The sequence below is a fragment of the Punctularia strigosozonata genome (assembly GCF_000264995.1).
Source record: "Punctularia strigosozonata HHB-11173 SS5 unplaced genomic scaffold PUNSTscaffold_2, whole genome shotgun sequence".
In the NCBI taxonomy this organism is placed as follows: Eukaryota; Fungi; Basidiomycota; class Agaricomycetes; order Corticiales; family Punctulariaceae; genus Punctularia; species Punctularia strigosozonata.
The window spans coordinates 1,575,306-1,598,874 of NW_006767434.1; the positions used below are offsets into that span (position 1 = coordinate 1,575,306).

A 23,569-nucleotide genomic window follows, 5' to 3' on the forward strand; every position below is an offset into this window, starting at 1 on the left:
GGGTTCCATGTCGAAGGACGCGTTCTTTCTCGTGTCGGCTGCCGCTGTTCGTGTCCAAATTACTATGACTCCAATCGTCCATTGATCAATGTCCAGGAGGAATTCCTTCGCAAGCTAACAGAAGCTGGACATCGTCAAGCTGGCGCCGAAGGTCGCTCAGACATAGCATATCATCACCTGGGTGCGTCTGCTACTCGCTTCGCGCCACTTATCTCTAACCTTTGCGATCCAAGTGGCGGCGACCCGACAATACCAGGAACTGATGTTCCTCAAGGGTGCGCGTCTCCCATTCCACACCGTTCCAAGCCACTATTGCTCATTCACGCCACAGACACCATCCCCGAACCCATAAGTATCGTCGATGCTCTTGAGCGCCGAGCGGAGAAGATGAAAGAAGGCCCCTTGGAGCCAGTGGTCATGTCCACGCCCGTAGTCGGCTCCATCGCGTCCGGCGTCTCCCAGCATCAGCCAAACATTAAAACAAAGGGCATGTCCCGCACCAGGAGCAACAAGTCGAACGGGGACCCGACCTACAAAAAGCCGCGCACGCGCGACACCAAAGGCCGCTACGGCGGTGCCGGCGCCGACTCGACCGCCAGCTCGTCCGTCGACGGACCCACGCGCGTCTCGCGCCCGCGCCGCAGTCGGACGCGGCAGACCTCGCCGGAGGGCGCGCCGTACGCCAACGGAGGGCCTTCCTCCCTGTCCCCTCCGCATTCGCATTCGCACGGGCACGCATACGCGAACGGGCGTCAGCACGCGCCCTGGGACGGTCCCCCGCTGCAACTGCCCCTCGCCCCGATGGCGGTCGGCGCGCACCCCCACCCGCTCCAGTCGCCGCCGGTCCCGGGCGAGGCCGACCATCGCTGGACGAGCGGCGGGCCGCACTACATCGCGGCGCACTTTGTGCAGGAGGAGCCTTGGCAGCACGCGAACGCGCAACGGTCTCACCTGCACCCGATGCATGCGGACGAGCGGCGGAGGGAGCGCGGTTCGCAGGAGAGGCACCATGCACACGCGAGCTCGTCACACAGCCCAAGGCAGGCGCGCCGGGAGAATCGTACATCGGGTACCCCTCCTGTACAAGACGAGCGGGGACGAGCGCACTTCGGAGGCGAACGAGCTGGGAGAACCATTTACTCTCAGAACTCATAAGCACCGGCCCACATCCTTCTCACTATCTTCCTATACCCCAGAGCTGGACCGCGAACAAGTATGTCCGCGTAGTCACAATCTGGATACCAATGTTCAAACCAGTTTTGTTACGACCATTGATTCCTGTGTTGGTTCGACTGCTGTACACTGGCCTACAATCGTGCAGAAAAGTTCTTGTTCCCAACATCAGATCATGTTATACATTTTCAATAAACGTACAGCTTCAGTGTTGCTCCAGGGTTCGTTCATAAGAGTCCCGCGATACATCAGATATATATACCAGCTTCTATTCCTTCCCTTTTCCTCTGTTCGTGAGTACTATACGTGTTGTCCCTTGCCCCGCCTAATCGTACTTGCCCTTGCCGGTTGCGAAGTTATTTCCGACCTGAATAGCTGCGTGATCAGCGCGCCGACCATGTTTAAGAGGTATGCCATACTTGCCTTCTTCAAGAGGAAGTCACCATACACCACCGGTTCATACTTTTTCTGCTCCGCGTGAGCGTCGTCATCCGCGCTCTGAATACGCAGGGCGGCGGCGAGCGGCTTCACTTCGGCGTTGAAATTGGGCTCGAAGAAGAACGGAATACTGAGGCACATGAGCCGCGATCTATGATGAGAAGCAGATGAAGATCTCACGAGACTCTGCAAGAAAAGGGGATGAATACGAGGTTGAGTAGGCGGAAAAAAGAGTTACTGACCGGTAGTTAGCTCCCCTATGTACTACGCGATGCAATGTGCTCTTGTACAATCCATTCGTCCAGACCTCCCACACTGAGCGCGTTTGGTCAAACAGATGGGATCCGATAGAAGCATAAAAACTGACTCTCGCCGATGTTGCACACAACGCAGCCTGGTATAGGATCTGCGTCAATCCAAACACCTTCCGCTAGCTCTTCGCTCGGTAGTCCTGTTTGCATGGCGCCTCAGCTGCCGCCAAGAGCTATAAGAGGAGAGTGACGATACCGGATATATTCCCTTCCGCATCGGTCTCTACAACCTCCGAGTTCTCTAACCAAACCTGCAGCGCAGACTTGGTGTCGTCTTGATACAAGAAGCTTGGGGCAATTCAGCACACCTCAGCTTTACGACAACATGGTGGAAGCGACAGACGTTAGGCATCCGTAGTCCCTGAAAACAGCTTAAGTGGGACATGAAGAGAGATAGCTTCGAGTAATCTTACTTATGAGCACCGCAGGAGAAACCGTCATAGTTATTCGGAAGAGGGGGATATCCGATGACGCGCATCACCCAGAACGACTCGTCGACTTGTGACTTGAGCTGCTCCCATTCTTCGTGGGTCATGCCAAGGCCCACTGCCATTCTAACGTTTCATTGTGACTTTTCAGAACCTTGTACAATAAGCATGAAGAGAACGATGAACGAACGCTTCCATAACCACCACGCCCAACTTCTTCATCTTTTCTGTCCAGGCTTCGAACTTCTCGCGAAACTGGGGAGGATCTTCTGGCCACTACCACGCACGCAAGGTTCATACGCTCCGTAATATTGATGTGGGCAGGTGCGAACCTGGTTTTCTCCCCATAACGGACGGGACTTGTCAGGATTGTCCACAGGTCGGTAGAAATCGATGCCTTCATGGTTGTCTGCCTTCCCGTTCGTCACATTCTCCTTCAGCCGTTGATAGCCTATCAAATTGGCGTAAGTATAGGTCATACAAGCACACATGCTTATCGTAGACTCACCTCTCGCTCCATCCTGGTGAGCTAACCCTATCTTGTCCTTCTCCTCCTGAGGCTTCGCAAAAAACTCCCTGGCAAGCTTTTGCAGCTCCTCAGGCTCACCGGGTTCGATGAAGGAGCCAAGGTCAAGGTAGAAAAATCCAAATTCGAGACATGCAGAGTGCAGCTGCGCAGCGACGGAAAGGCGGCCAGGGTGGTCGTCCGTGTGTAGGTAGGGGCCTATGCTTCAACAAAACGCAGACTTCAGTCAGATGTCTGGGTATCTCGACGCCGTTCTCACTTGATTATTGGAAGCGTCCCGGGTTTAACGTGGATATCCCCCATCGCAAGTTAGGCCGCGACAGGCTTGACGCAACCGAGGGGCCAGAGATAAGATGGGGAAGAGGAGTACAGCCACCAGCACCGGAGAGTCATGCTCTCGAGGAGTCTCCATCGATCGTTTGAGAGATCTTCTTCCGTTCTCTGCACCTTGTTCGCGAGGCGTCTACGTCCTACTCCTTTCAGATCTATCTCTTTCGGAGTTGCTTCCAATTCGAGGGACTTGTTTGCTTCTAGTTCCCCACGTCACACGATACGCTACGCGTTGTGCAGCAGAACTTTGGCTACGAGCGTTGCAGACATGGCTGCACCTGCTTCTTTGAATCCTCTACCTGAGAACGTGAAATCTCTCGTTCTCGTTCTTGATGCTGCAAAAGCCGACGGATCGTCTATCTTTGGCATTTCGGAAAAGGACAAGGCAGACGTCTCTGCTTGGCTTGAGAAAATCGCAGCGGGCGATCTCGTCAAGCCCCAGTCATTCGACGTAAGTCCCCCCGCAAGACAATCATTTAATCAGGAGCTTATATTGTACTGCGCACTCAGGAACTTAACACTACACTGACACCCCTCACCTACCTCGTCTCGACCTATCCGACAGCCGCCGACCTCGCCCTGTACGCCCTCCTCCATCCGACGTTCTCCCAGCTCCAGCCTGAGCAATACTACACCCACCCCGCACTCACGCGCTACTTTGACCACATTCAAAATCTCCCCGCCGTCCGCTCCTCGTCGTCCGCCTCATCCTTCCCTCTTGTCACGTTCGACCTCGAGAACGCTCCCAAGCTCGAGCGCAAGGCTGACCCTCCGAAGGAGAAGAAGAAGAAGGCTGCTGACGGAGCGCCAGAGCCGGTAAAGGAGGGTGGATCGGCCAAGGCCGTGAAGGAGAAGGCGAAGAAGGGGGCGGAGGCCGTGAAGGAAGCCGTGCAGGGTGCGGTGGCTGCCGTTGCATCGGGATCGGGCGAGGGAAAGCAGCCGAAGGAGAAGAAGGAGAAGAAAGAAAAGAAAGAGAAACCAGCTGCGGCGCCGAAGGCTGCTGCTGAAGATAGCGGCGAGCCCGTGCCTAGTATGATTGATCTGCGGGTGGGACATATCGTGGACATCATGAAGCACCCTGACGCGGATGGCTTGTACGTTGAGGTGAAGTTATATCCTCCGTGGGTCATCAAATGATGGTTAATGACATGCATCAATGGGCACGTTGTAGCAAATTGACTTCGGAGAAGAAACCGGTCCTCGAACGGTCGTCTCCGGTTTGGTACACTATATTCCCATCGAGCAGATGCGGGACAAGTACCTCGTCGGCGTGGTATGTACCCATCCCAATCATTCGCTCAGTCCACTCACTGCTCCGCCATCCAGTGCAACCTCAAGCCAGCGAACATGCGTGGTGTCAAGAGTTTTGCTATGGTGCTTTGCGTCCGTGGTCCACTTTTCCCCCGTCTCACCAAAACTAATCAACGAACCGGAACAGGCAACGTCGAAGGATGGCAAAGAAGCTGGGATCGAACTCATCCAGCCCCCGCCAGGCAGCAAACCCGGCGACCGGGTTTACTTCGAGGGCAGCGAGTTTGAGGGTGCGTTTGCCTTCGCTGTTAATCCGTTTTTGCATGACCTTACGTTGCACAAGGCGCCACCCCGCTTTCGCAGCTGAACCCCAAGAAGAAAATATTCGAGACAGTCCAACCAGGCATGTCGTCATAATTCGCTGTCTGATAACCGATGCTTATGCTTGTGTAGGTTTCACGACGCTAGAGACGCGCGAGGCGGCATGGGTAAACCCTGCAACGAAGAGTATACATCGCATCAGGACGCAGGCGGGTATCTGTCTTGCACCGACACTGGTTGGAGCTTCCTTGTCGTAGATGCATACAGTCGTGTTCTCATCCTGGAGAGCACCCCAAAGAGACTTGCTTCTGTTGCCGTGCGATGTTGCGGTCGACCGGTGTATCAGATCTCTCAAATGTTGCTGAGCGCGGACAATGTTCTACGAAAAGCAGCGTGCAAGAATGGTATTAGGGGAATAGTCTACTTCTTCTTGATGGCCCGGATGCGGATCGTTTCATTCCCAAGGAAAATACCCTACGCCGGATAAGTAAGCTTGCATGTCCAGTCAACAGGACAGCTTGGACGTACCTTTCCCTTATAAGGTTCTGGCGGTCTCCATTTCTTGACCTCCGCCGCGAACAGCCCCAACTTCTGCTTGTCGGTGCAGCTCAGCACGATCTTCGTCGGCATCGGCACCTCCGCCTTGATGTGCGGCGGTATGGGCACGTACACCGAGTGCGAAAAACCGACTTTCATGTTCAGCCGGATGCCGCTCCCGCCCTCGGACGTCCCGCGCGGGTCCTCCTCCAACGCGGCCCTGTATCCGACGCCGACGAGGTAAAGCGGGACCGAGAATCCCTCGGACATGCCCGTGACCGCGTTCGCGATGAGCGAGCGCGTCGTGCCCCACATCGTCCGCTGCTGCTTCACGCTCGGGTCGTCCACGCGCACCTCGAGCACCTTCGGATGCCCGCCCTGGGCCTCGGGCTGGGTTAGTCGCACGAAGGGCTCGCACGGGACGCGGGCGGTGCCATTGGGCCCGGAGACGGCGAGCACGTTCTCGTCCGGGAGGCGGGTGAGGGTGATGGAGGGCGGGAGCGGGATGGGTTTCTTGCCGATGTTAGACTGGAAGGGCGGCCCTCGCGGCGCGGAGGAGCTGAAGGCCCTGTGGGCGGCCTGCACGGCCTGGCGGTGCGTCCGCGGTAGCATGCTGGAAGGGATACGGGCGCCTAAATTTCGGGACGCGACTGGCTTTGTGCACAGCCGCTGGTCCCGGTCAACCGCCCTTCTGCTTCGTTCACCATGTCGAAATACGCACCTCATCGTCGCTCAGTCAACACGCAACCCCGCGCTACGTCGTCAACGATCTGCCAGAAATGTCTCGGAACAGGACACTACATCTTTGAGTGCAAGAGCACTAGGCCATATCTGGCGAGGCCCAGCCGAACGCAACAGCTTGAGAATCCCAAGCTCTTGGCAAAGCTGAAGAAGGAGGGAAAGCCCAGCGTGGAGGTTCCAGAGGAGTTTAAAAACAAGTGAGTATATAGTGCCTGCATCCCTGCGATCATGACCGGAAATTAACGCCACCATGACCTTGTCAGGAAGGGGACGGCTAATCGTATCCTGGAAGCTAAGGAGAAAGACCGGGCGAAAGGAGAGGGCAAAGGAGAGGGCTCTTCGCGAAGGAAACGGTACGATCTTCAGTCTGAACTTCTTCTCTCCCCAAGACAAGCTGACCATTTACGTCCCGACCCAGGTCCCGCTCATCTTCGTCATCGTCATCCGGCTCAGATTCGGACTCGGACTCCGACTCGCATAGCAGCTCGTCTGACTCTGATTCTGATTCAAGTTCGGACTCGGACTCAGAGTCGGATTCTGGTTCCGGCTCCTCGCGGTCGGACTCGAGGTCGCGATCCAGATCTCCAGCCCACAAGCGTTCACGAAGACGGTCGCGCTCGTCCTCATCGGAAGAGGACGATAGGAGGGGTCGACGATGATTGCGCAGTAGGAGATTGTGCAAGCGTTGCCTAATATGCTCCCAGAACCCGTGCCGCAGTCATGCAAAGCTGGCGGCAGAAGGAGACGTTGATGAGAGGTGCTCCCTTATGGACCCGTAGCATCGGGAAAGCAGTTCGATTATGGGCGGCAGTATACAGTATAGTCCATGTCAACCTTGTCATCTTTACGAACATGTAGCCTCAGTAGCCCGAGTGTTCATGATGAGCGCGACGATGAGACTAGATTTTGATATCAGATATAGGCATTGGTGTAGTCGTGAGCGGCCCGTACCCGTAAAGACCCAACACCTCGGCGAAGATGAGGATGAGCACCATCGACACGAAAATCTTCGATTCGTAGACGTATGCGCGCACACACTGCATCGAACGTCAGCGCCAGCGCAAACGTACTCCATGGTATTTGCGCTTACCGCGTCCCCAACATGACCTATCGCATATCCTGCTGCCAAACCCGTGAAGCCGCACGCGAGCCCTGCTCCGAGGTGGATGAAGCCGGCGAAGAGAGGGTAGTCACCAGTGGGGCTCACTGTCCCGTTATATGAGCCAAGGGATACACAGAACGAACAGGTTGACGTACGTGAGCCGGCTATTAGAACAGACACGACAAGCCCGTAGACGGCGATGATACCGGACATGACGACCGGAATGAGGGACTTCGGTAGAAGCGTCAGATCATACGAGCGAGTGGCAGCAAACACAAGAACGAACCTTCATGATGAGTTCTGGCTTGAAAGTACCCAAGCCAGCGATACCGATGCCTGCTTTCGAAGTACCGAACGCGGCACCGATGGCTGAGTGGCACGCACACAGGCGGTAAGCTCACGCAGTATTGTCAGGAAACGCTGCAACGCACTGCTGAAGATCATCTGTATTGGCAGCGATGGTTCAGCATCTATGCCTTACGTCTATAACAAGGTGACGCTTACAGCGGACGCTACGCCAGCGAAGCCAAAGAACGAAGCGAACGGTGGGCACACGTCTGTCGACATTGTGAGATGGCGTCAAAGTCAGAAGGCGGCCAGCGGTTGACGATGCGTGGAGTTGACGCGCAACGGACGTGCACGCAGTGACAGTCGGCGACTCGGGCGTAGCGTCACAATGTGATGCAAGTGACAATAGAGGTGTGACGTCGGCTATTCCCTTTTTGGGCGTGCCGCCGGAAAGTCTCTGCCGCGAACGACGACGACCGCACAATAACCGATATAACCCCGGTCAAATCCATGGACCTCTGAAGACGCATGCAACTCTTCTTATGCACATGAGACTGAGACTGAAGGAACACGCGCCCAAGACGATAGGACACCTCATTGTACTGGCCTCCATTGTTCTTTCGCGTGCTCCCGTTCCCACCTTCCGCTTGAGCCGATCCCAGGGGACACCTCCGGAGCCGCTCGAACGACAATGACCCGCTGTCAACAAAGTTATTGTACTGTGTCCGGCATAAGTACGTCTCCTGTGGCCCCATCCACCCTCCGTTGGTCCCGCACCTTCTCCCCTTGGATACTCTACCCCTACGCCCGTGCCTAGTGCACTTCGCGTCTCCGACAAGCGTTGAACGCTTTGATTGACATCCACTCTCTCAATTTAATATGTACTCTGCGAAGTTGCTCACGATCCTGGCTGCAGTGCACGCCATCCAGTCGCTGCCGATCCTTCGACGACAAGACCCTAACGCTAGCGCAACGTCTTCCCTCTCTCCATCCTCATCGACCACGACACCGACGTCTACAGACACGACACCGGTCGCTTCATCCTCTACTTCAGCATCACCCACTCCCTCATCATCCGTCGCGGTCTCCTCTTCATCCTCCTCCGACACTCCCAAATATGTCGTTGCCCACCACATGGTGGGCAACACCTTCCCGTATACTGTCGACAACTGGGTCGCAGACATCGAACTCGCATCTCGCTCCGGTATCGATGCCTTCGCTCTCAACATCGGCTCGGACTCATGGCAACCCGGGCACGTCGCCGACGCCTACTCGGCAGCCCAAAAGGCCAACACCACCGAACCCTTCAAACTCTTCATCTCCTTCGACATGTCCGTCTTGCCGTGCTCATCTGCGGATGACGCGGCGACGTTAAGGCAATACATTACCACTTACGCGACCCATCCGAACCAGTTGACGTACGGTAATCCGCCGAGGGTGTTTGCCAGCACGTTCGCGGGAGAGAGCTGCACGTTCGGCCAGGGAAGCGTGGCGGATGGGTGGAAGTCACAGTTCACGAGGCATCCCGACCTGACCGGCCAGAACGCCGTGTACTTTGTTCCGAGCTTCTTCGTCGACCCTGCGACCTTCTCTACCTACGCCGATGTCATGGACGGCGACTTCAACGTATGTGGCCTCACCTCTGTTCGCGTTCTATGGAACACTAACAACGTGTTTTTTATGCAGTTCAACTCCGGTTGGCCGATCAGCCTCACGGATGACACCGCGAACTCTGCCTTGTCTTCGGTCGGCGCATCGCTCTCATCACTCGTCAGCGGCGTGGCGAGCGTTGCCACGAACGTCCTCTCCAAGTTCATCGGGGCAACGGACACAGACACACAGCACCTTAATGCGTTAGGTACAATGCCCACTCCGATTGATGCTTCGGGTCAGCGCGCATATATGGCAGCTGTGAGCCCCTGGTTCTTCACGCATTACAGCCCACAAACGTTCAATAAAAACGTGAGTTGATGCCTCCTGTTGTGCGAAAAATTCAGCTGACTCACATTTATAGTTCATCTACCTCGCCGACTCGCACCTGTACCCTACTCGCTGGGAGAACATCATCAAGGAGCGGGACAACATCGCCCTCGCAGAGGTCGTCACCTGGAACGACTACGGCGAATCACACTATCTCGGCCCGATCGAGGGCGCGCAGCCCAACTCGCAAGCTTGGGTTGACGGCCTGAACCACACAGGCTGGCTCGACATGACCTCCTATTACTCCACCGCCTTCAAGACGGGCTCCTACCCCGCCATCACGGAGGACAAGCTCTACATGTGGGCGCGCACGCACCCCGCGAACGCCGACGCGCCCGATCCGGTCGGCAAGCCGTCCAACTTCGCGCTGACCCAGGACACGCTATGGGCTGTGGTGATGATGAGCGCGCCGGGTACGGTCACGCTCGACACCAGCTCGGACGGGAGCGGTGTTAAGAGCTTCGACGTCCCCGCGGGCGTGAGCAAGCTGAGCGTGCCGCTCACAGTTGGCGGAGGGATGCACGGCACGATCCAGAGGGCCGGCCAGACCGTCGTCGACGTGAAGCCCGACGGATACACCTTCCAGCAGAATATACAAACATACAACTACAACGCCTTCGTGGCATTCAATGGCCAGGACTGAGGGGCTTAGTATTCCTTCTGAAGTGGCAGGGCCCGGCTGCCCTACCACTTTCTTCGACTTCTACCTTACCACAATTCGGCATGGCCATGTTTCAATGTACCGCTAGATGTACTTTATTCTTCACAGTAGTGTCACCTGCAATCAATGTATCGTTAGCCTCCGTCAAACGTTGAAATTGTTGCGCAAACCGTTGCGCGACGGGAGCATGGTGCCTTGACCCTTAGGTAGAACAGTTCAAAGATAGCCAATCGGGTTCGTTCCCGATGTCCACACCGGAGTGTAGGGCTGTTCCTTTTTAGGGATCGTGCCCGGTAATATATCTGCTAACGCTGTCCCGGAGACCCGGACAGCCTGTCCGCGTGCGGTCTATGACGTATGGGGAAGGCACGGAGCGTTGCAACCTCCGTTGCTTCCAATCATCCTACGGCATTGCACGTACTCCGCAAAGGCGTCAAGGTTATCCTCATTCTACATCTGTCAGTGTTCGATGACACTTGCTCGCGGATACCCGACATCGGCGCTTCTTCGATGCCGCTTGCCTTGAGACCGGGTTCGACGGGAACGACCTTAGTCCTTCGGATATCGCCTTCACGCGCGTGTACACATCGTCAAGGAAGACAATGCAGAATTTCAAGCGCAAGTCATATGTATTCAGTCAACTCGGGTGAGTCCCCGTTGCGGCCTGTGTGATCCTGCTCCAGGCTGCTCACGAGGAATGTCATAGACTCGGTGCCTCCTGAGATTAACGGTAATTCATTGGACATTAGAGGTTATTCGCAACGCCTGATGGCTGACTTTCGTAGTCAGTCACGCAAGCGAGACGGGGCTCCACAGAAATTAATGCGAAGCTGCACTGCAACGGGGCAAGATCACCGCGGGATAGCTGCGGTCGGGCGCACGTTTCGCCGATGCAGCAACTGGTACTCTTTGCAGCAGCAAAAGCGTACGCTGTAGATCATCTTTGACCTCGAAAAAAATCATGTAGCCTCATGGGCGTATAATCTACGCTTTGGCGTGTTTTTTTCTATATCTATATTTGCATATTGTGTCGCTTTTCAACTATGAACTCTGCAGAAGGGTTAGCTGCAGCTCCCTTCGACGGGCTCCACAACAGTGGAGCACAAGGAACGTAGGATGGTCTCCGAAGCCTTTGGCGGTGCTCGAAGGCTGCGGATGGAGGGCAAGAAGCATCCGGCGTTAGTCGTAGTCAAAGTCGACAACGGCTTTCCGTGCGTTGCGAATAACCTCTATTGCTGGCGTCGTGACAAGATAGTGACTTAGTTCCCAGGACTGACGATATGAAGATCCGTCACTCGGCGAGCTACGTATGACCCGATATTCGTATAACATGCCGGACACAAGACACGTCCGAGTGTATCCACCGTAATGTGTCCGCCACGATGTCTTCTCATCTTGCGGGTTTATTCGAGCTGTCAAACTCGAAGCGTGCCTTTGCTTCTTACCCCCAACTGTACGTATGGGGTCGGAGCGCTCAGGTCATGCCTGTGATCGCTCAACGGATCACGATGTCCCTGTCAATTCAAGTGAGGCGGATGCGACTGCATACATAAACACGAGCAAGACCCAGGCAACCTTCGGCTCACTCGCCTGTCCTGCCCCTTCATCAATGCCCCATTCTTCCAACATGAACAGCCCTGATGTCTTCGCAAGCCGTGCCCGCGTCTCCATGCAGCTGTATCACAATCAGCACAAAGAGGAACTCGAAAGGCTTGATCTGCACAAGATGATTGATCGTTTGAAGCTGGCGCTACCAGCTTCGGTCCCCGGCCAGGCTTCTTCAATGTCCGGCGGTCCAGCGATCACCTCCGGTAAACCGGTCTGCATCATCGGTGCAGGGGTAGCGGGTCTCTATACCGCGATGATATTGAAGTCTCTCAACATTCCGTATGAGATCCTGGAGCTCAGCGGGGATGTTGGAGGTGATTCGATCCGTTCTCTTTTGTTAGAAACTGGTCCCTCAAACCACCTTTTAGGTCGACTGTACACATACGATTTCCCAAACAATGGCGACGGCTACCAGTACTATGTAAAACCTGCACTTTGTGAATGATGGTCGCCTCGTTGATCCCTTTTGCCTAGGACGTCGGCGCCATGCGCTTTCCCAAGACACCGTTCATGAAACGCACCTTTGACTTGGTCGATCGTATTAACGAAGCCTCGCCCGACAGGTTGAAGTGGATCAAGTACATTTTCAAGGCAGACAACACCTTCTCCTACTTCAACGGCGTCCGACTGGTTCCATCGTCGAATGACTGGGTTGCGAATCCTGATCCATACCGCATCAATGATTACACGCCGCATTACATTCCAAATCAATATGCGAGCTTGCTCCGACCCATGGAGCTTCAGCAGGCGTTGAATGGAATCATGCAACGACTGAAAGCTGACTTCGTCACGATGGACATCGACACCGCGATGAGGAAGCTCATCCAGAACTACGACCAGTATTCGATGCGCTCATATCTGAGCCTCGGTCCTGATCGGTATCCATCGGAAGTCATAGACCTCTTTGAAGCTTTTGATAAATCAACGGGTTGGTATGATCGCGCGCTCGTCGAAACCGTGTGCGAGTCTCTGGCCTTCAGCTGGACCGATACTACAACCTTGCCAGACTATTACTGCCTGGAGTACGTCCTCTTAGACAGCCTCACAACATGTGGACTAATGACACGCTCGCTCACAGCAAGGGGTCGTCGCAGCTGCCGCACGCCATGAAGGAGCAGATCGACGTTAAGCGAATCCAGTTCAACACGCGCGTGACCTCCGTCTCCTATATCAATCCGGACGATCCGGCCTCTGGTCTTCACGTCGAGAGCAGCCAAGGTACCTGGACCGCCCAGCAGGACTTCGGCGCCGTGATATGCACGACACCAGTCTCAACATTGAACCTCATCGACCTCACCGGATGCGGGATCAACGAGAACTACGCGCAATACAGCGCGATTCGCGAGTTGCAGTATGGTCCCGCCATCAAGGTTGGGATACAGTTCTCGAAGAACTGGTGGGAGCCGCTGGGTATCGTTGGTGGACAGAGGTAGGCATCATTCCCTGTGATTTCAGCAACGGGATGCACGTTGAGGTCATCTTTCGCAGTTATACTGACCTACCAGTGCGCACCGTGTACGTAAAACGAACGCGGTTGAGATTGTTGCATTTACCGAATACCGACAGAGTGTACCCGTCCTATCCGGAGTCGGGCACAAAGTCGGCCACCCTCATTGCGAGTTACTGCTGGACGCAAGATGCCGAACGTCTCGGTGCGCTCATAGAGAATGGCAAAATGAGCCCGCTTCTCCGGTCCTTGGTCTTGAAAGACCTGGCTACGATTCACGGAATCGACGTTAAAGAACTCGAAGGCTTGGTCGTCGACTCCTACGCCTTCAATTGGTTGCATAACCCCGCAACCCAAGGTTCGCAGTCACGTCAATGCGCTTCAGCAAGCGCTAAAGCAGTCTCATACAGGTGGCTTCGCGTTCTTCGGCCCTCAGCAATTTAGCAACAAGACGTACACCGAGCTGACCCAGCCTGCTGCCCAGGGCCAACTGTACTTCGCTGGAGAAGCGACCAGCGCCTGTCATGCGTACGTGTCTGCCGTTAGAACTCCCGGCTCTGTCAATAAACAACATCTTATAGATGGGTTGCTGGAGCGCTCGATAGCGCGTGGAACTCGATCGAGCAGTTTTTGATCACCTACAACTACCCGCAAAGCATCAGAGACTCGTTCCATGAGCAGTGGGGCTCGTCCGAGTATTGGGACGAACAGAAGACCAAGAATCAGATCAAGCTGGGTCTTGCGCGCTCGGGCGTGAGGGCCTAGCACGCAAGTTCTGGTCTGGTCTTCGACGTACGCGCCAGGCCCTCGAACCTTCGCAACACGTCTTTGTGATGACAAGAAGTCGCAGCTTTGAATTGAGACCATGTAGTCGCATTGCTCCTTTGCCTTTAATGACATTCCCTGTACGGTAAAATTTTACCTAGATCGGAATCTGTAGTTATCACTACATTGCATATACTCAGCTTAACATCTGCGTCGGAGCGGTGCGTCGGCTTCGGCTCACTAGAACCGCCGAGACTGGAGGCTCGTTCAGATACGGAGTTTTTCTTTGCCAAGCCGCCCAAGCGACCTTGGTCTTTCGGCGAACAGATGTGAACTTGGCTACACAGCGCCATGCTGTATTCATTGGCAATTGTAAGGCTACTCCTATCACTCTCCCAAGGCCATGCATACTTGAACTCGTGGTAGGTAGTAGGTAGGTAGGTAGGTAGGTAGGTAGGTAGGTAGGTAGGTAGGTAGGTAGGTAGGTAGGTGAATCAACGCACCATGCATACTTGAACTCGTGGTAGGTAGCAGGTAGGTAGGTAGGTAGGTAGGTAGGTAGGTAGGTGAATCAACGCACCTGGTCCCTGAACAGGAACGGTCGCGCATGCCACGGACATCCACATTTACCTTTCAGTGGGCGTAGGATGCCGACAACACCGTTTCACCCCGCACGTACACCATGGTATCCGCAGCATCAGCGCAGCGCGCTGCAAGCATCGCCGCCTGATCTGATGACCGGTGCATGACTGCCTGGCGCCTATCATCCATCGTCCGCAGGCTTCAGGCAGAGCCAACCGCAGCCACAAGAATCTCCAGACCTCTCCGGATCATGCTATAAGAACGATCTACTTACATTGGGCCATGCCGTCATTCTACGATTCGTTTGAACGATGTCTACTGGGATTGTTCTGCACTTGCGCGACCAACACGTACTTCCTGGTGAAAGGTTGGCTGGGACTGTTGACGTCGATTTCGACAAGGGGTTGCTGGAGGATATCGAACAGATCAAAGTGAAGATCAGGGGTTCAATCCAGACGTAAGTCTTGTCACGTCTCCTTGCTAGATGTCTGTTTTAATCTCTACTTGACAGCGTCGTGTACAACTCGACTGGTGTAGGCACGAATACCTACCCCACGCGAGTCGAGCTCATTCGTGCCGACATTCCCCTGTGGGAACGTGACCAGACGTCACCACAAACGGGCACGCTCACCTTTCCGTTCGACTACCAACTGCCATCCAGACTTCTGCCCTCCTTCCATGCGAAAGGTGGCAACGGATACGGAAATATCACTTACTTCGTGGAGGTAGTCGGCTCGAGGCCAGGCTTGCTGCATCGAAGTCGACGCGTTCGATCGCTTTTCTCGGTACTTCCTGTTGGCTCGCGTGAGCATGACGAGGTTCGTCGGTCTTTGACCCGGGGCTGGGGCGCCGCCATGCCGTGGAAGGCATGTACGCGATCCAAGTCCATACGCGAAGGAGTGTGGGGAGGCTATTCGCAAGTGGACGTCAATGTGCGCTACTGGCACGGTTTCCTTCTTATGATGTGTCATTGATTCGAAACCGATATAGTTGCGCGTTCCGGACGTCCTTGCATTCCCCTTGGGCACGCCTATACCGATCAAGCTGGATATCATCACCACGACAAAATCCTACAAAGCGTCAGAGCCAGGCGACGAAAAGGACGGTGAACCCATGTTTCCGGCACCTCCGATGGATCCCACATCTCTGAAGCTTCGTGTTGACCGCGAGACCACTGTGAACTCGAAGGAACAGTGGACTACTGTAAAGGCCAGAATTACTGACCTTGTGTGTTATGCCGTTGGATTTGGGCCCGAGGGCAAGAACAATGTCTCTTGCAACCGTCTCCGTGTTTGGCAGGATGCACCGGAGTGGATACCTGCTCCTGATCAGTCAAAGGGTCAACTTCTTGGACGCAACAAGGAACGACAAGTTTGCAGACGTGCCAGCCACTTTGAGACGGTCATCGAACTCGCATGCCCACCCTCCTTCAAGACCGACACTCTCGAAGCAGCGGTGAGCATACATCATCACCTTGGATTATCCCGGCTCAACTCTTCCGTGGAATCCAGTACTTCCTTCGTCTACGGGTGCCTTTTCCCGGAGTTGGGAACGACGTCAAGTGTGAGATACCTTTAAACATCGTCGCCGGCTCCATGCGGTCTCGGACGAGCATTGCGGACAGTGATACGGATAAGGCCGGATTTGTTGCGCGGAACGCAGACGAGAGGTCGCTACCTCCGTACTTCGAGACGACAACCGTGCTGGATTTGCCACCGTATGTTCCTCTCTTTGACCTGGTACGTCTAGATTGCTCAATCCAAACTCCAGGGCGTATTGGTCGGCCGAGGACTACATCTTCGAGGCAGATGAAAAGGACTGAGGCTCAGATCTTCTCCGCCTAGCTTTCCGTGCATCTCACCCTGTATGAATGCACTGGCAGTGATCGAAACATCCATGTGTATTATGCTACCGCTGTTGAAGCCTTGCCGATGTTATACGGTCCCTTCAGGAGCTGGACTGCTTGAATCTTTCCTTCAGCCTGTGATCCTTCCGGCCGCCAACGGAGTGCATACGGCCATCAAACTCCAAACGTTGACGCGTGAAATTGAGCATATGCGACGACGATATGTGCGAGAGTAAGCACCCTCGTTGACCGATGCGCATTCAATCACACGGACTTATGAACTTCGGTGTAGCGTTCCTCGATGCCACTATGATCAACGTAATGACAACAAGATAACGTTCGAGTTGGAACGCAGCAAAATACATTCGATTGCACGCTCTGAGTGATACATCATCATGCCCATATATTTTGCTTAGAAGACCCATCAACTGAAATCAACAACCCAAAATCCCGATGGATGACTAGTATGCGACTTCTTCGGTGTACTGCTGCTCCTCCACCACAACATCGCCATCAGGCTCGACGTATTCTTCTTCAGCGGTGTATTGCTGCTCCTCGACGACCTCTTCTTGGCCGTATTGGTTTTCGTAGACATCCGTCTGCTCGGTGTATTGCTCCTCGGCGGCGTATCCACCGTTGTCAACGACAACCTCCTCGCTATATTGCTCTTCGGAGTACTGTCGGTCTCCGTAAGCTCTGGTTTCGTGAGACCATCAGCAAAGGCGCAGGACTACCAACCATTATATGACGATAGATTCGAAAGGATGAGAGGAGTGCAAGAGGGATCGAGTACGATGCAAGGTATGTCTCTGAGTCTAATGCAATAGCTGGCAATAGCATGGTCATATATACGTTTAGAGGCGCAGGCTTTTGGAAATTACGGTACTGGACTGCAAGGTGTCCTTCGACAGCAGCGCCCATCAAGATCACTTCCAATTCGCGCTCGCGACAACGCCGTTTCAGAGAACTCACGGAACTAGCGCTATACACGGCTATTCATAACGCTGCATCAGGAGGTCCTCAATCCCAGGATATGTGGAAGGCCATTGGGGAGATGGGCACGCCGTTGGGACCGCCTCAACTGCGCCGCCGCAAAATACCTGATTGAAGCTAAGGCGATGATGGAAGGAAGCGACATATACATCGAGAAGGTTCGGGTTGGTACCGAACTCGTGTGGTCGGTAGATCGCCTGGCCTGAGATACCGGACGCCCACTAGTGAATAGCTTTTGCCGCCGTTCTCTTCGCACTGTCCTCACGTATAGCGTCGCTATGCTGATAGTACGGGACAATGGACCAGACTTCTTCTCAGAGCAGCTTTGGCCCCGCTCCGGGCTGGATCGTGTCAGTAATCGCACCCTGTTCAAGATCGCAGCTGCTGAATGAAATCTTCACATAAACAATATGTCGCGCCATGCTGGTCCTGGGATTCGCACGGATGATATAGTGACGGAAGTATGAACCCCGACTTCGCAGAATGCGATGGATTTGACATTGGTCACCATACGAGCCGGCACAATGATCAGACCAAAATCAGGAAGACGAGACCATGTAAAGCGCACTCCCAAACCATATGGCTTTTCCCTCTACTGCAACACTGGTATTGTGTTTGTCGGGTACATTTTGCGTCAGCATGAGTCCCTAAGTATATCATATTCGACCTTCTCATTCACAGTTAGACGCTTGAGATGGCCAACTTTCCGGTGAGGAAGATCATTGCAGGTTACAACGCAAGGTCAATCACTGCGCCGACGCCGTTCGCAGGCGCGCCGCCATCGTCACGCAATTGGTCTAGGCATAGACAAAGAGCTACCATGAATGCAATATCCACTGACCAATCACAGATCAGCATCTCCCGTTCGGCTATGTTCGTGTTCAAGGCTCACCGCCGGGTCCGACGGTCAGTATATAGGACTGTTGATCGAAGATGAACTGCCGCGAATTCCAGAATTTGCGATCTATTCGCGCGATGACTGCTCCATCGTATTGTATCGTCGCTTCGCGTGCAAAGAAGTCGCCCTTGAGAGAGAGCTCCATCTCGCGTCCTGCGTACGGGCCGCACTTGTTCTGGAACGTGATAATTAGGTTCGCGCCGAAGGAGACCTTGGAGCGAATTCTGAAGAGCCGCTCTTTGGTAACAGGATCATGTCCGTTGAATACTGAATGCACAAAATGCATAGGCTCGAACGAGATATCCATGAGTGGAGCGCCTTGGGCATCGACGAGCTCTTTCCAAGGTTTCAATATGTAAAATCAAGGCCTCCGACGTTGGAGTGCACTCACGTTGCCGCCCATGCCATGTAAATGTCTTGCCATTTACGCGAAATATAGGAGTTTCTGTCATCGCATCACGGATCGTGAAGTCGTCACCGCTCCATGATAACCGCTTCTCTTTGATCTTCAGGGCTAGTTCTGTCGGATGTCGAGTATAGTTTGGTAGGACACCAAGCGGATATCCCATGTTGCTGACAGTTGGTGCATTCACGAATTGCACCGGTGATGTCCAAATTGGAGCGGCCATTCCCTGACCGACGGGTTGCGCGGGTTGCCATTGGTATTGATTCTGAGGATGTGCCTGAGGCTGCCATTGAGCCTGATGCTGAGGGTACGCATGGGGATGCCAGCTTGCGCCGCGGTGAGTTTGTTGTTGGGCTTCGAGCGGAGGCCAGCTCATCGTATAAGCCCGTCACACTGTGGAGAAACAAGGGAAAAGATAGAAGTGACCGGATCGATGCAAAGTATAGGAGAGGCCGTACCATGGATCGTGTGCGGGTCATGAGAGCGTTGACGTGATGAGAAAGCGATCAAATATGGCGGAGTGATGGTGGAACAGATGGTGGTCGTAAATAAATCAATGAAGCTCAAGAGCAGCAAATCCAAAAGATGCGAACAGCCATGAGAACTCCGAGTGAAAGGAGAGCGATCATTAGCAGTCATTTTGTACAAGGCTGTGTGTGATGAAGTATCGTCATGTCGAACTCGAACGAGTGTATGGCGGCGGGCGGCAGCGTACAAACATGCAATAACAGCGCTTAACAACGCGTACATAACGCGTCAAGCTGTTTCCAACGTTTTCGAGCTCTGCCCTATTCGTCAAGCCTATGCAGTTGGCCGCTCCGCTCGCTGTGTCCTCTAGCTCACATCATAATGCTGACCTACTGCGGACTTCGTCTCCATCGAAAAAATGACCCGTCTAAGAAACCCATCTTGGCCTTGCACTCGTCCACCGACGACCCTGAGCTTACCAGTTGCTCAGGGGACGACTCAACTGATACCTTTAATGATGTTTCAATCTCTCCCAAGTCACACAATCATACTGTTAATGCCAATGAAACTGAGCCTAGCTTTTGTCGTCTTCTACCTGAAGTCAGATTCAAGGTCGAACACAGGGTCTTTGGGAGCAAGACAGTCTGAACATGCCGTTCTATGGCGTAAGCAATGCGCACAACTCCCTAAACACAGTTATAGGTCTTGCCTCCGAAACCTACGTCACATGGCGATCCTTCAGCAACTTCTCCCGTGGACAATCCCGCTATTCAGATCACTTGACAGCCTCTCCTCCTCTAATGCGTTACCGGCACCTTTCAGATCTGGTGCTTTCATCCGGCAGAACGCCATCTTCTCCTCTGCCTCTCCATCTGGTTTCAAAGTCTCTGTCACCGCGGGGTCCACGCATAGTAATGACGCGCACGCTGGCAGTGCCGAGTGCACACGCGAACAGAACTCTCGCATCGCTCGCGAGGTGCAGAGGACCAGGCAGGTGCTTGCCGAAATCAAGAACGGTCTTCCTGGCCCTCGACCGGCTCAACACACTTCGGCTCCGAAAAGTGCAGGTGGCCATGACGAACGGGCGGCGCTCTGTACGCTAGCTCTACCGCTTCTCAATAGCCTGGAGGCCTGGAGCACACCGCCTCCGCGAACATGCATGGGCACATCAGGAAAAATCTGACTATCGAAAGAGTCACTTATTGGGTACCGAAACCCTCTAAAGCTACTAAATGAGCACGTTTTAGTACGTTTTAGGAGGTTTTGAGCAAATCCGGTTTTTCCTGATGCATGCCACTGCAATACCCTACTTCGTGGACAGCTGGGCCGGTAATGGAGACCTTCCCGTTCCAGCTGTTCGGTCCTTCGAGCGAACTCGGCTTCCAACCCTTCCGGTTCTTCCGCGATGGTACCGGACTCACCCTAAGGTCCTCGCATTGTCGCCGTGTTTGCGCTATTGGGGAGGTCTGCTATGCGTGCAGCTGCATACGCGGCGAAACGGCGTTCAAGAAACTGCATGCGCGCGCCGTGGAGCGGGTATTTCCCTTTTCAGAACTGGCCCACTGTCACCATCGCCAGCTTCGAGGGCTCATCCGTACTAGTGAAGAGGACAACGTGCGGTCGCGAAGCAGGGTTCGTTGACCAACCCGTGAACTCACTGTACATTAGCTTATCTTGATGACAGGTGCGCAGTATGAACGCGCAGCTGGACCGCCATCATGCGCCTGCCGCGGCACCCCGCGAATACACCCTGTTGGCGCCCGATGCGGGCGATGTGTCCGAGGCATACGGCGGTAAGGTGCATTGCTTCCAGTGCACTGCGCCGCTTGATCCGGCTGAAGCGCGTGCACACGTTGGCGCGCACATCCTTCGCTGTCAGTTCGGAGTGATTGGCGAGCGTCTGCAGGGGCGGGTGAGTGGCCGAATGCCGTATATGCGGTGGAACGCTTACCGAAGCACGACGAAGGCCCGATTCCCGAACTCGTGTCGATTCTGCGGTCGCTCTGGCACCTGCACGCTCGCGCTCATGAAGCTCGCGGGGGAAGTGTCTGACTTAACCGCAGGGAAGGTCGAGACGAACTGTCCTCGTGCTCACACATTCTCCATAGCATGGGCCAAGAAAGCATCCAAGAGCAAACCATCTACCAACGTACCCATCGCCTGTCCTTTCTGCCCCGCCAACCCGGTAACAAAACAGTGGCCTGCGTTCTGGAAGTATAACATGTACAGTCACATCCGAAACGAGCACCCGGATCACTGGAATTTCGCAAAGGAACATCCGACGAATCTTTCCGCCAACCTCGCAAAGGAACATCCGACGAATCTTTCCGCCAACCTCACTGACATTATCTTCCTTACCGCGGACGAGCTTGAATTCTTGGGCATTCCGTTGCCATCTGGCAAAGAGGACGAGTTAGACGCCATTTGTGTCCCGCCCTATCCACTATATGTTGCCTCTGACCATTCCCATAGCGAAGACCGCATCTGAGCTAAATCATGTAGACAGCGCCTCGAATGAGCTATAGCTGGCGGCATCATGCAGATGTTAAACACTGCTATGTATGCGTACTACCTCTCAACTTCTTGAACGCGTGGCGTGAAGGAAGGCGCCCAAACAGGTGTAAGCGTGACGCAATCACGCACTTGTCATGCAGAAGTCACAAGATTGCGTCATATTCACCGGCACCGCCACCTCAGAAAGTGAATAAGCCTTCTGTTCTTGGTCCCTTGCAGGTCTGCAGCCAAGATGCTCGAGAAAGTTGCATGCTTGTATCGTCCTCGGTGTGCTTGTGCTCATAGCTATCTTCCAGGTTACCTCATGGTGGTCGTCTTCTTCAGCTCCTGCTCAGGCAACAGCGAAGGGGTTTGACCCAACAGACCCGAAGCAGAACCCGTTGAATCCCGAGGGACTCAAGCCGTGCGTCTGCAGTTCGTTCGGACCCGTTCCGAGATTTTCTGACACCTCGATGTTATTAGATGCTGCGCATGTCCACAGACAAAGTCTGCTAGGGACGACTGCTTCATGCGCTTTGACCCCGCGGAGGCTGACGAAAAGTGCAAGATCCTCGTGCAGCAACATCTTGCGTGCATGCGGGGGTACGGCTTCAAGGTCTGAAAACTGGATGCAAACGAAGACCTCGCTGGGTGACGCCACGTCAGGCACTCGTCCCGTCATAGACGCATTCATGCGTTCATCACATCTTATTCTCTATCTGTATCCATAGCCATGCTATAATATTTCCGCGATTCTCGCCTCATATTGACCCAGCCTCCGTTCTCACACATCTCCTTCGCCTGCTGGTCCTCGCCTGCTCATATTTACTGTCATAGACTCGGAATTTCCCCAGGCCAGAAGGCAGGCCCGCCCTTGTTGGTCGCGTACCATTCTCTATCGTGAGCTAGAAGAACTCTGACCCGGTCCTTCTTCTCTAACGCTGCGATACGTTGAATGTGGGCCTTCGCCTTGTCCATGTCCTTGTGCATGATGGCCTTGACGCTGCCGTCTTCGTTTGTTCTTATGGCCATGCTCGCTTCTCCGGTGAGGAGCCGTCGGTCGTGCGCGCTGTCACCCGCGAAGTAAATCCATGCCCCGTCTGCGGATGTCCGCACCAGCAGATTGGTGTGCCCATGGCAATGACCTTGTGCATCAACGAGGTATGCGCTTCCGTCACCGAAGACATCGAGTGCTAGGGGAAATGGCCCTAGAGGCTGCCATGTCTCCCGGCCTTCGAAACGTGTACGGTCCTGTGGAAGGCCGGAAGCCGGTACGGCGTTCACATCCTCCGTGTTGCTCTCGGTCATGTGGCAACTGTCTGCGCCCACGATGAACGTCGCGTTCGTGAAAGGCCTGGGGTCTCCTGCATGATCTACTCTCTTCTGGTCAGATGCCACTCAAGGTAAACTCAGCAGTTGAAGCACTCGCACCCCAGTGCAGATGGCTGATAATCACGTAGTTCACATCAGATGGCTCGATGCCCCCTATCTGGAGCGACTCAGCCACACTCTGTTGGACAGTAGGGACCCAGTGTTTCTTGATGCCTTCGTAAGGCAGCGGAGGGTACGCTTCCAGGTCCCGGCGAATGCCCAGGTCGAACACCACGGTTTTGCCGGACGACGAGTGCCTCAGCAGGAAGGATAAAGATGGGACATCGATTGGGTCTTTATACCCAGCCAGGATGAGTTCAAGAGGAAGTTGCAGCATGCCCGCCTCCAGCGCGGAGACACGGAAGAAGGGCTGATCTTTCGCGGGCAGCGGCAGCGTCATAGGTGAGTAATCGTCCTGGGAGTAAATCAAGCGATGACTGGGATCTTTTGTATTTCTATTTGTATCCTCAAGGATTATATCACAGGCTATTCGGGGATAATCAAAGCATGAAATATAAGTAGGTTGTTTGGAGCATCATTCCCAGGTTCGTGCTTCTAACTAAACATAAACCCATGTAGGCACGGTCGATGCATGACGTGCTACG

The 23,569-nt window shown here is 54.4% G+C and overlaps 11 protein-coding genes across 11 annotated transcripts; 6 read left to right on the top strand and 5 right to left on the bottom strand.

Moving 5' to 3' along the window:
- Window positions 1-345: 345 nt before the first annotated feature.
- PUNSTDRAFT_118372 (Clavaminate synthase-like protein) lies at window positions 346-3,213 on the bottom strand. Its single transcript, XM_007380105.1, has 12 exons — window positions 3,136-3,213; window positions 2,859-3,079; window positions 2,683-2,801; window positions 2,541-2,626; window positions 2,336-2,476; window positions 2,266-2,283; window positions 2,119-2,210; window positions 1,979-2,062; window positions 1,854-1,926; window positions 1,792-1,797; window positions 1,597-1,741; window positions 346-1,540 (listed from the first exon to the last, which is right to left on the bottom strand). Exons 1-12 carry the CDS (start codon window positions 3,177-3,179, stop codon window positions 1,499-1,501), a joined length of 1,071 nt encoding a protein of 356 aa, XP_007380167.1. The 5' UTR covers window positions 3,180-3,213; the 3' UTR covers window positions 346-1,498.
- A 261-nt stretch (window positions 3,214-3,474) lies between these two features.
- Window positions 3,475-5,035, top strand: PUNSTDRAFT_111034 (nucleic acid-binding protein; the record flags this gene model as incomplete). The annotated part of the gene is made up of 7 exons (XM_007380106.1): window positions 3,475-3,657; window positions 3,717-4,310; window positions 4,378-4,479; window positions 4,533-4,589; window positions 4,645-4,747; window positions 4,801-4,860; window positions 4,911-5,035. 7 exons carry the CDS (start codon window positions 3,475-3,477, stop codon window positions 5,033-5,035), a joined length of 1,224 nt encoding a protein of 407 aa, XP_007380168.1.
- A 163-nt stretch (window positions 5,036-5,198) lies between these two features.
- PUNSTDRAFT_111035 (ribosomal protein L6) lies at window positions 5,199-5,927 on the bottom strand (the record flags this gene model as incomplete). The annotated part of the gene is made up of 2 exons (XM_007380107.1): window positions 5,199-5,252; window positions 5,307-5,927. 2 exons carry the CDS (start codon window positions 5,925-5,927, stop codon window positions 5,199-5,201), a joined length of 675 nt encoding a protein of 224 aa, XP_007380169.1.
- An 87-nt stretch (window positions 5,928-6,014) lies between these two features.
- Window positions 6,015-7,804, bottom strand: PUNSTDRAFT_49904 (V-type ATPase). Its single transcript, XM_007380108.1, has 9 exons — window positions 7,663-7,804; window positions 7,590-7,602; window positions 7,445-7,527; window positions 7,314-7,389; window positions 7,147-7,262; window positions 7,008-7,093; window positions 6,475-6,955; window positions 6,320-6,409; window positions 6,015-6,253 (listed from the first exon to the last, which is right to left on the bottom strand). The coding sequence occupies exons 1-7, from the start codon at window positions 7,723-7,725 to the stop codon at window positions 6,901-6,903; spliced, it is 492 nt and encodes a 163-aa protein (XP_007380170.1). The 5' UTR covers window positions 7,726-7,804; the 3' UTR covers window positions 6,015-6,253; window positions 6,320-6,409; window positions 6,475-6,900.
- A 719-nt stretch (window positions 7,805-8,523) lies between these two features.
- PUNSTDRAFT_118377 (glycoside hydrolase) lies at window positions 8,524-10,856 on the top strand (the record flags this gene model as incomplete). The annotated part of the gene is made up of 4 exons (XM_007380109.1): window positions 8,524-9,072; window positions 9,133-9,408; window positions 9,461-10,045; window positions 10,839-10,856. The coding sequence occupies exons 1-4, from the start codon at window positions 8,581-8,583 to the stop codon at window positions 10,854-10,856; spliced, it is 1,371 nt and encodes a 456-aa protein (XP_007380171.1). The 5' UTR covers window positions 8,524-8,580.
- Window positions 10,857-11,870: 1,014 nt separating this feature from the next.
- On the top strand, window positions 11,871-13,907 carry PUNSTDRAFT_97401 (amine oxidase; the record flags this gene model as incomplete). Its single annotated transcript, XM_007380110.1, has 8 exons — window positions 11,871-12,009; window positions 12,064-12,116; window positions 12,170-12,717; window positions 12,774-13,124; window positions 13,184-13,210; window positions 13,262-13,500; window positions 13,553-13,670; window positions 13,724-13,907. The coding sequence occupies 8 exons, from the start codon at window positions 11,871-11,873 to the stop codon at window positions 13,905-13,907; spliced, it is 1,659 nt and encodes a 552-aa protein (XP_007380172.1).
- An 811-nt stretch (window positions 13,908-14,718) lies between these two features.
- On the top strand, window positions 14,719-16,457 carry PUNSTDRAFT_49905 (uncharacterized protein). The gene is made up of 5 exons (XM_007380111.1): window positions 14,719-14,946; window positions 15,001-15,421; window positions 15,480-15,944; window positions 16,001-16,206; window positions 16,260-16,457. The coding sequence occupies exons 1-5, from the start codon at window positions 14,801-14,803 to the stop codon at window positions 16,309-16,311; spliced, it is 1,290 nt and encodes a 429-aa protein (XP_007380173.1). The 5' UTR covers window positions 14,719-14,800; the 3' UTR covers window positions 16,312-16,457.
- A 1,600-nt stretch (window positions 16,458-18,057) lies between these two features.
- PUNSTDRAFT_60896 (uncharacterized protein) lies at window positions 18,058-18,795 on the bottom strand (the record flags this gene model as incomplete). Its single annotated transcript, XM_007380112.1, has 3 exons — window positions 18,058-18,164; window positions 18,221-18,562; window positions 18,618-18,795. The coding sequence occupies 3 exons, from the start codon at window positions 18,793-18,795 to the stop codon at window positions 18,058-18,060; spliced, it is 627 nt and encodes a 208-aa protein (XP_007380174.1).
- A 1,032-nt stretch (window positions 18,796-19,827) lies between these two features.
- On the top strand, window positions 19,828-21,588 carry PUNSTDRAFT_130865 (uncharacterized protein; the record flags this gene model as incomplete). Its single annotated transcript, XM_007380113.1, has 4 exons — window positions 19,828-20,194; window positions 20,422-20,732; window positions 20,785-21,012; window positions 21,067-21,588. The coding sequence occupies 4 exons, from the start codon at window positions 19,828-19,830 to the stop codon at window positions 21,586-21,588; spliced, it is 1,428 nt and encodes a 475-aa protein (XP_007380175.1).
- A 379-nt stretch (window positions 21,589-21,967) lies between these two features.
- PUNSTDRAFT_60827 (uncharacterized protein) lies at window positions 21,968-22,215 on the top strand (the record flags this gene model as incomplete). Its single annotated transcript, XM_007380114.1, has 2 exons — window positions 21,968-22,017; window positions 22,077-22,215. Coding segments are annotated over 2 exons (189 nt in total), but the record flags the coding sequence as incomplete, so codon positions are not given.
- A 209-nt stretch (window positions 22,216-22,424) lies between these two features.
- PUNSTDRAFT_130867 (Metallo-hydrolase/oxidoreductase) lies at window positions 22,425-23,364 on the bottom strand (the record flags this gene model as incomplete). Its single annotated transcript, XM_007380115.1, has 2 exons — window positions 22,425-22,966; window positions 23,025-23,364. The coding sequence occupies 2 exons, from the start codon at window positions 23,362-23,364 to the stop codon at window positions 22,425-22,427; spliced, it is 882 nt and encodes a 293-aa protein (XP_007380177.1).
- Window positions 23,365-23,569: the final 205 nt, after the last annotated feature.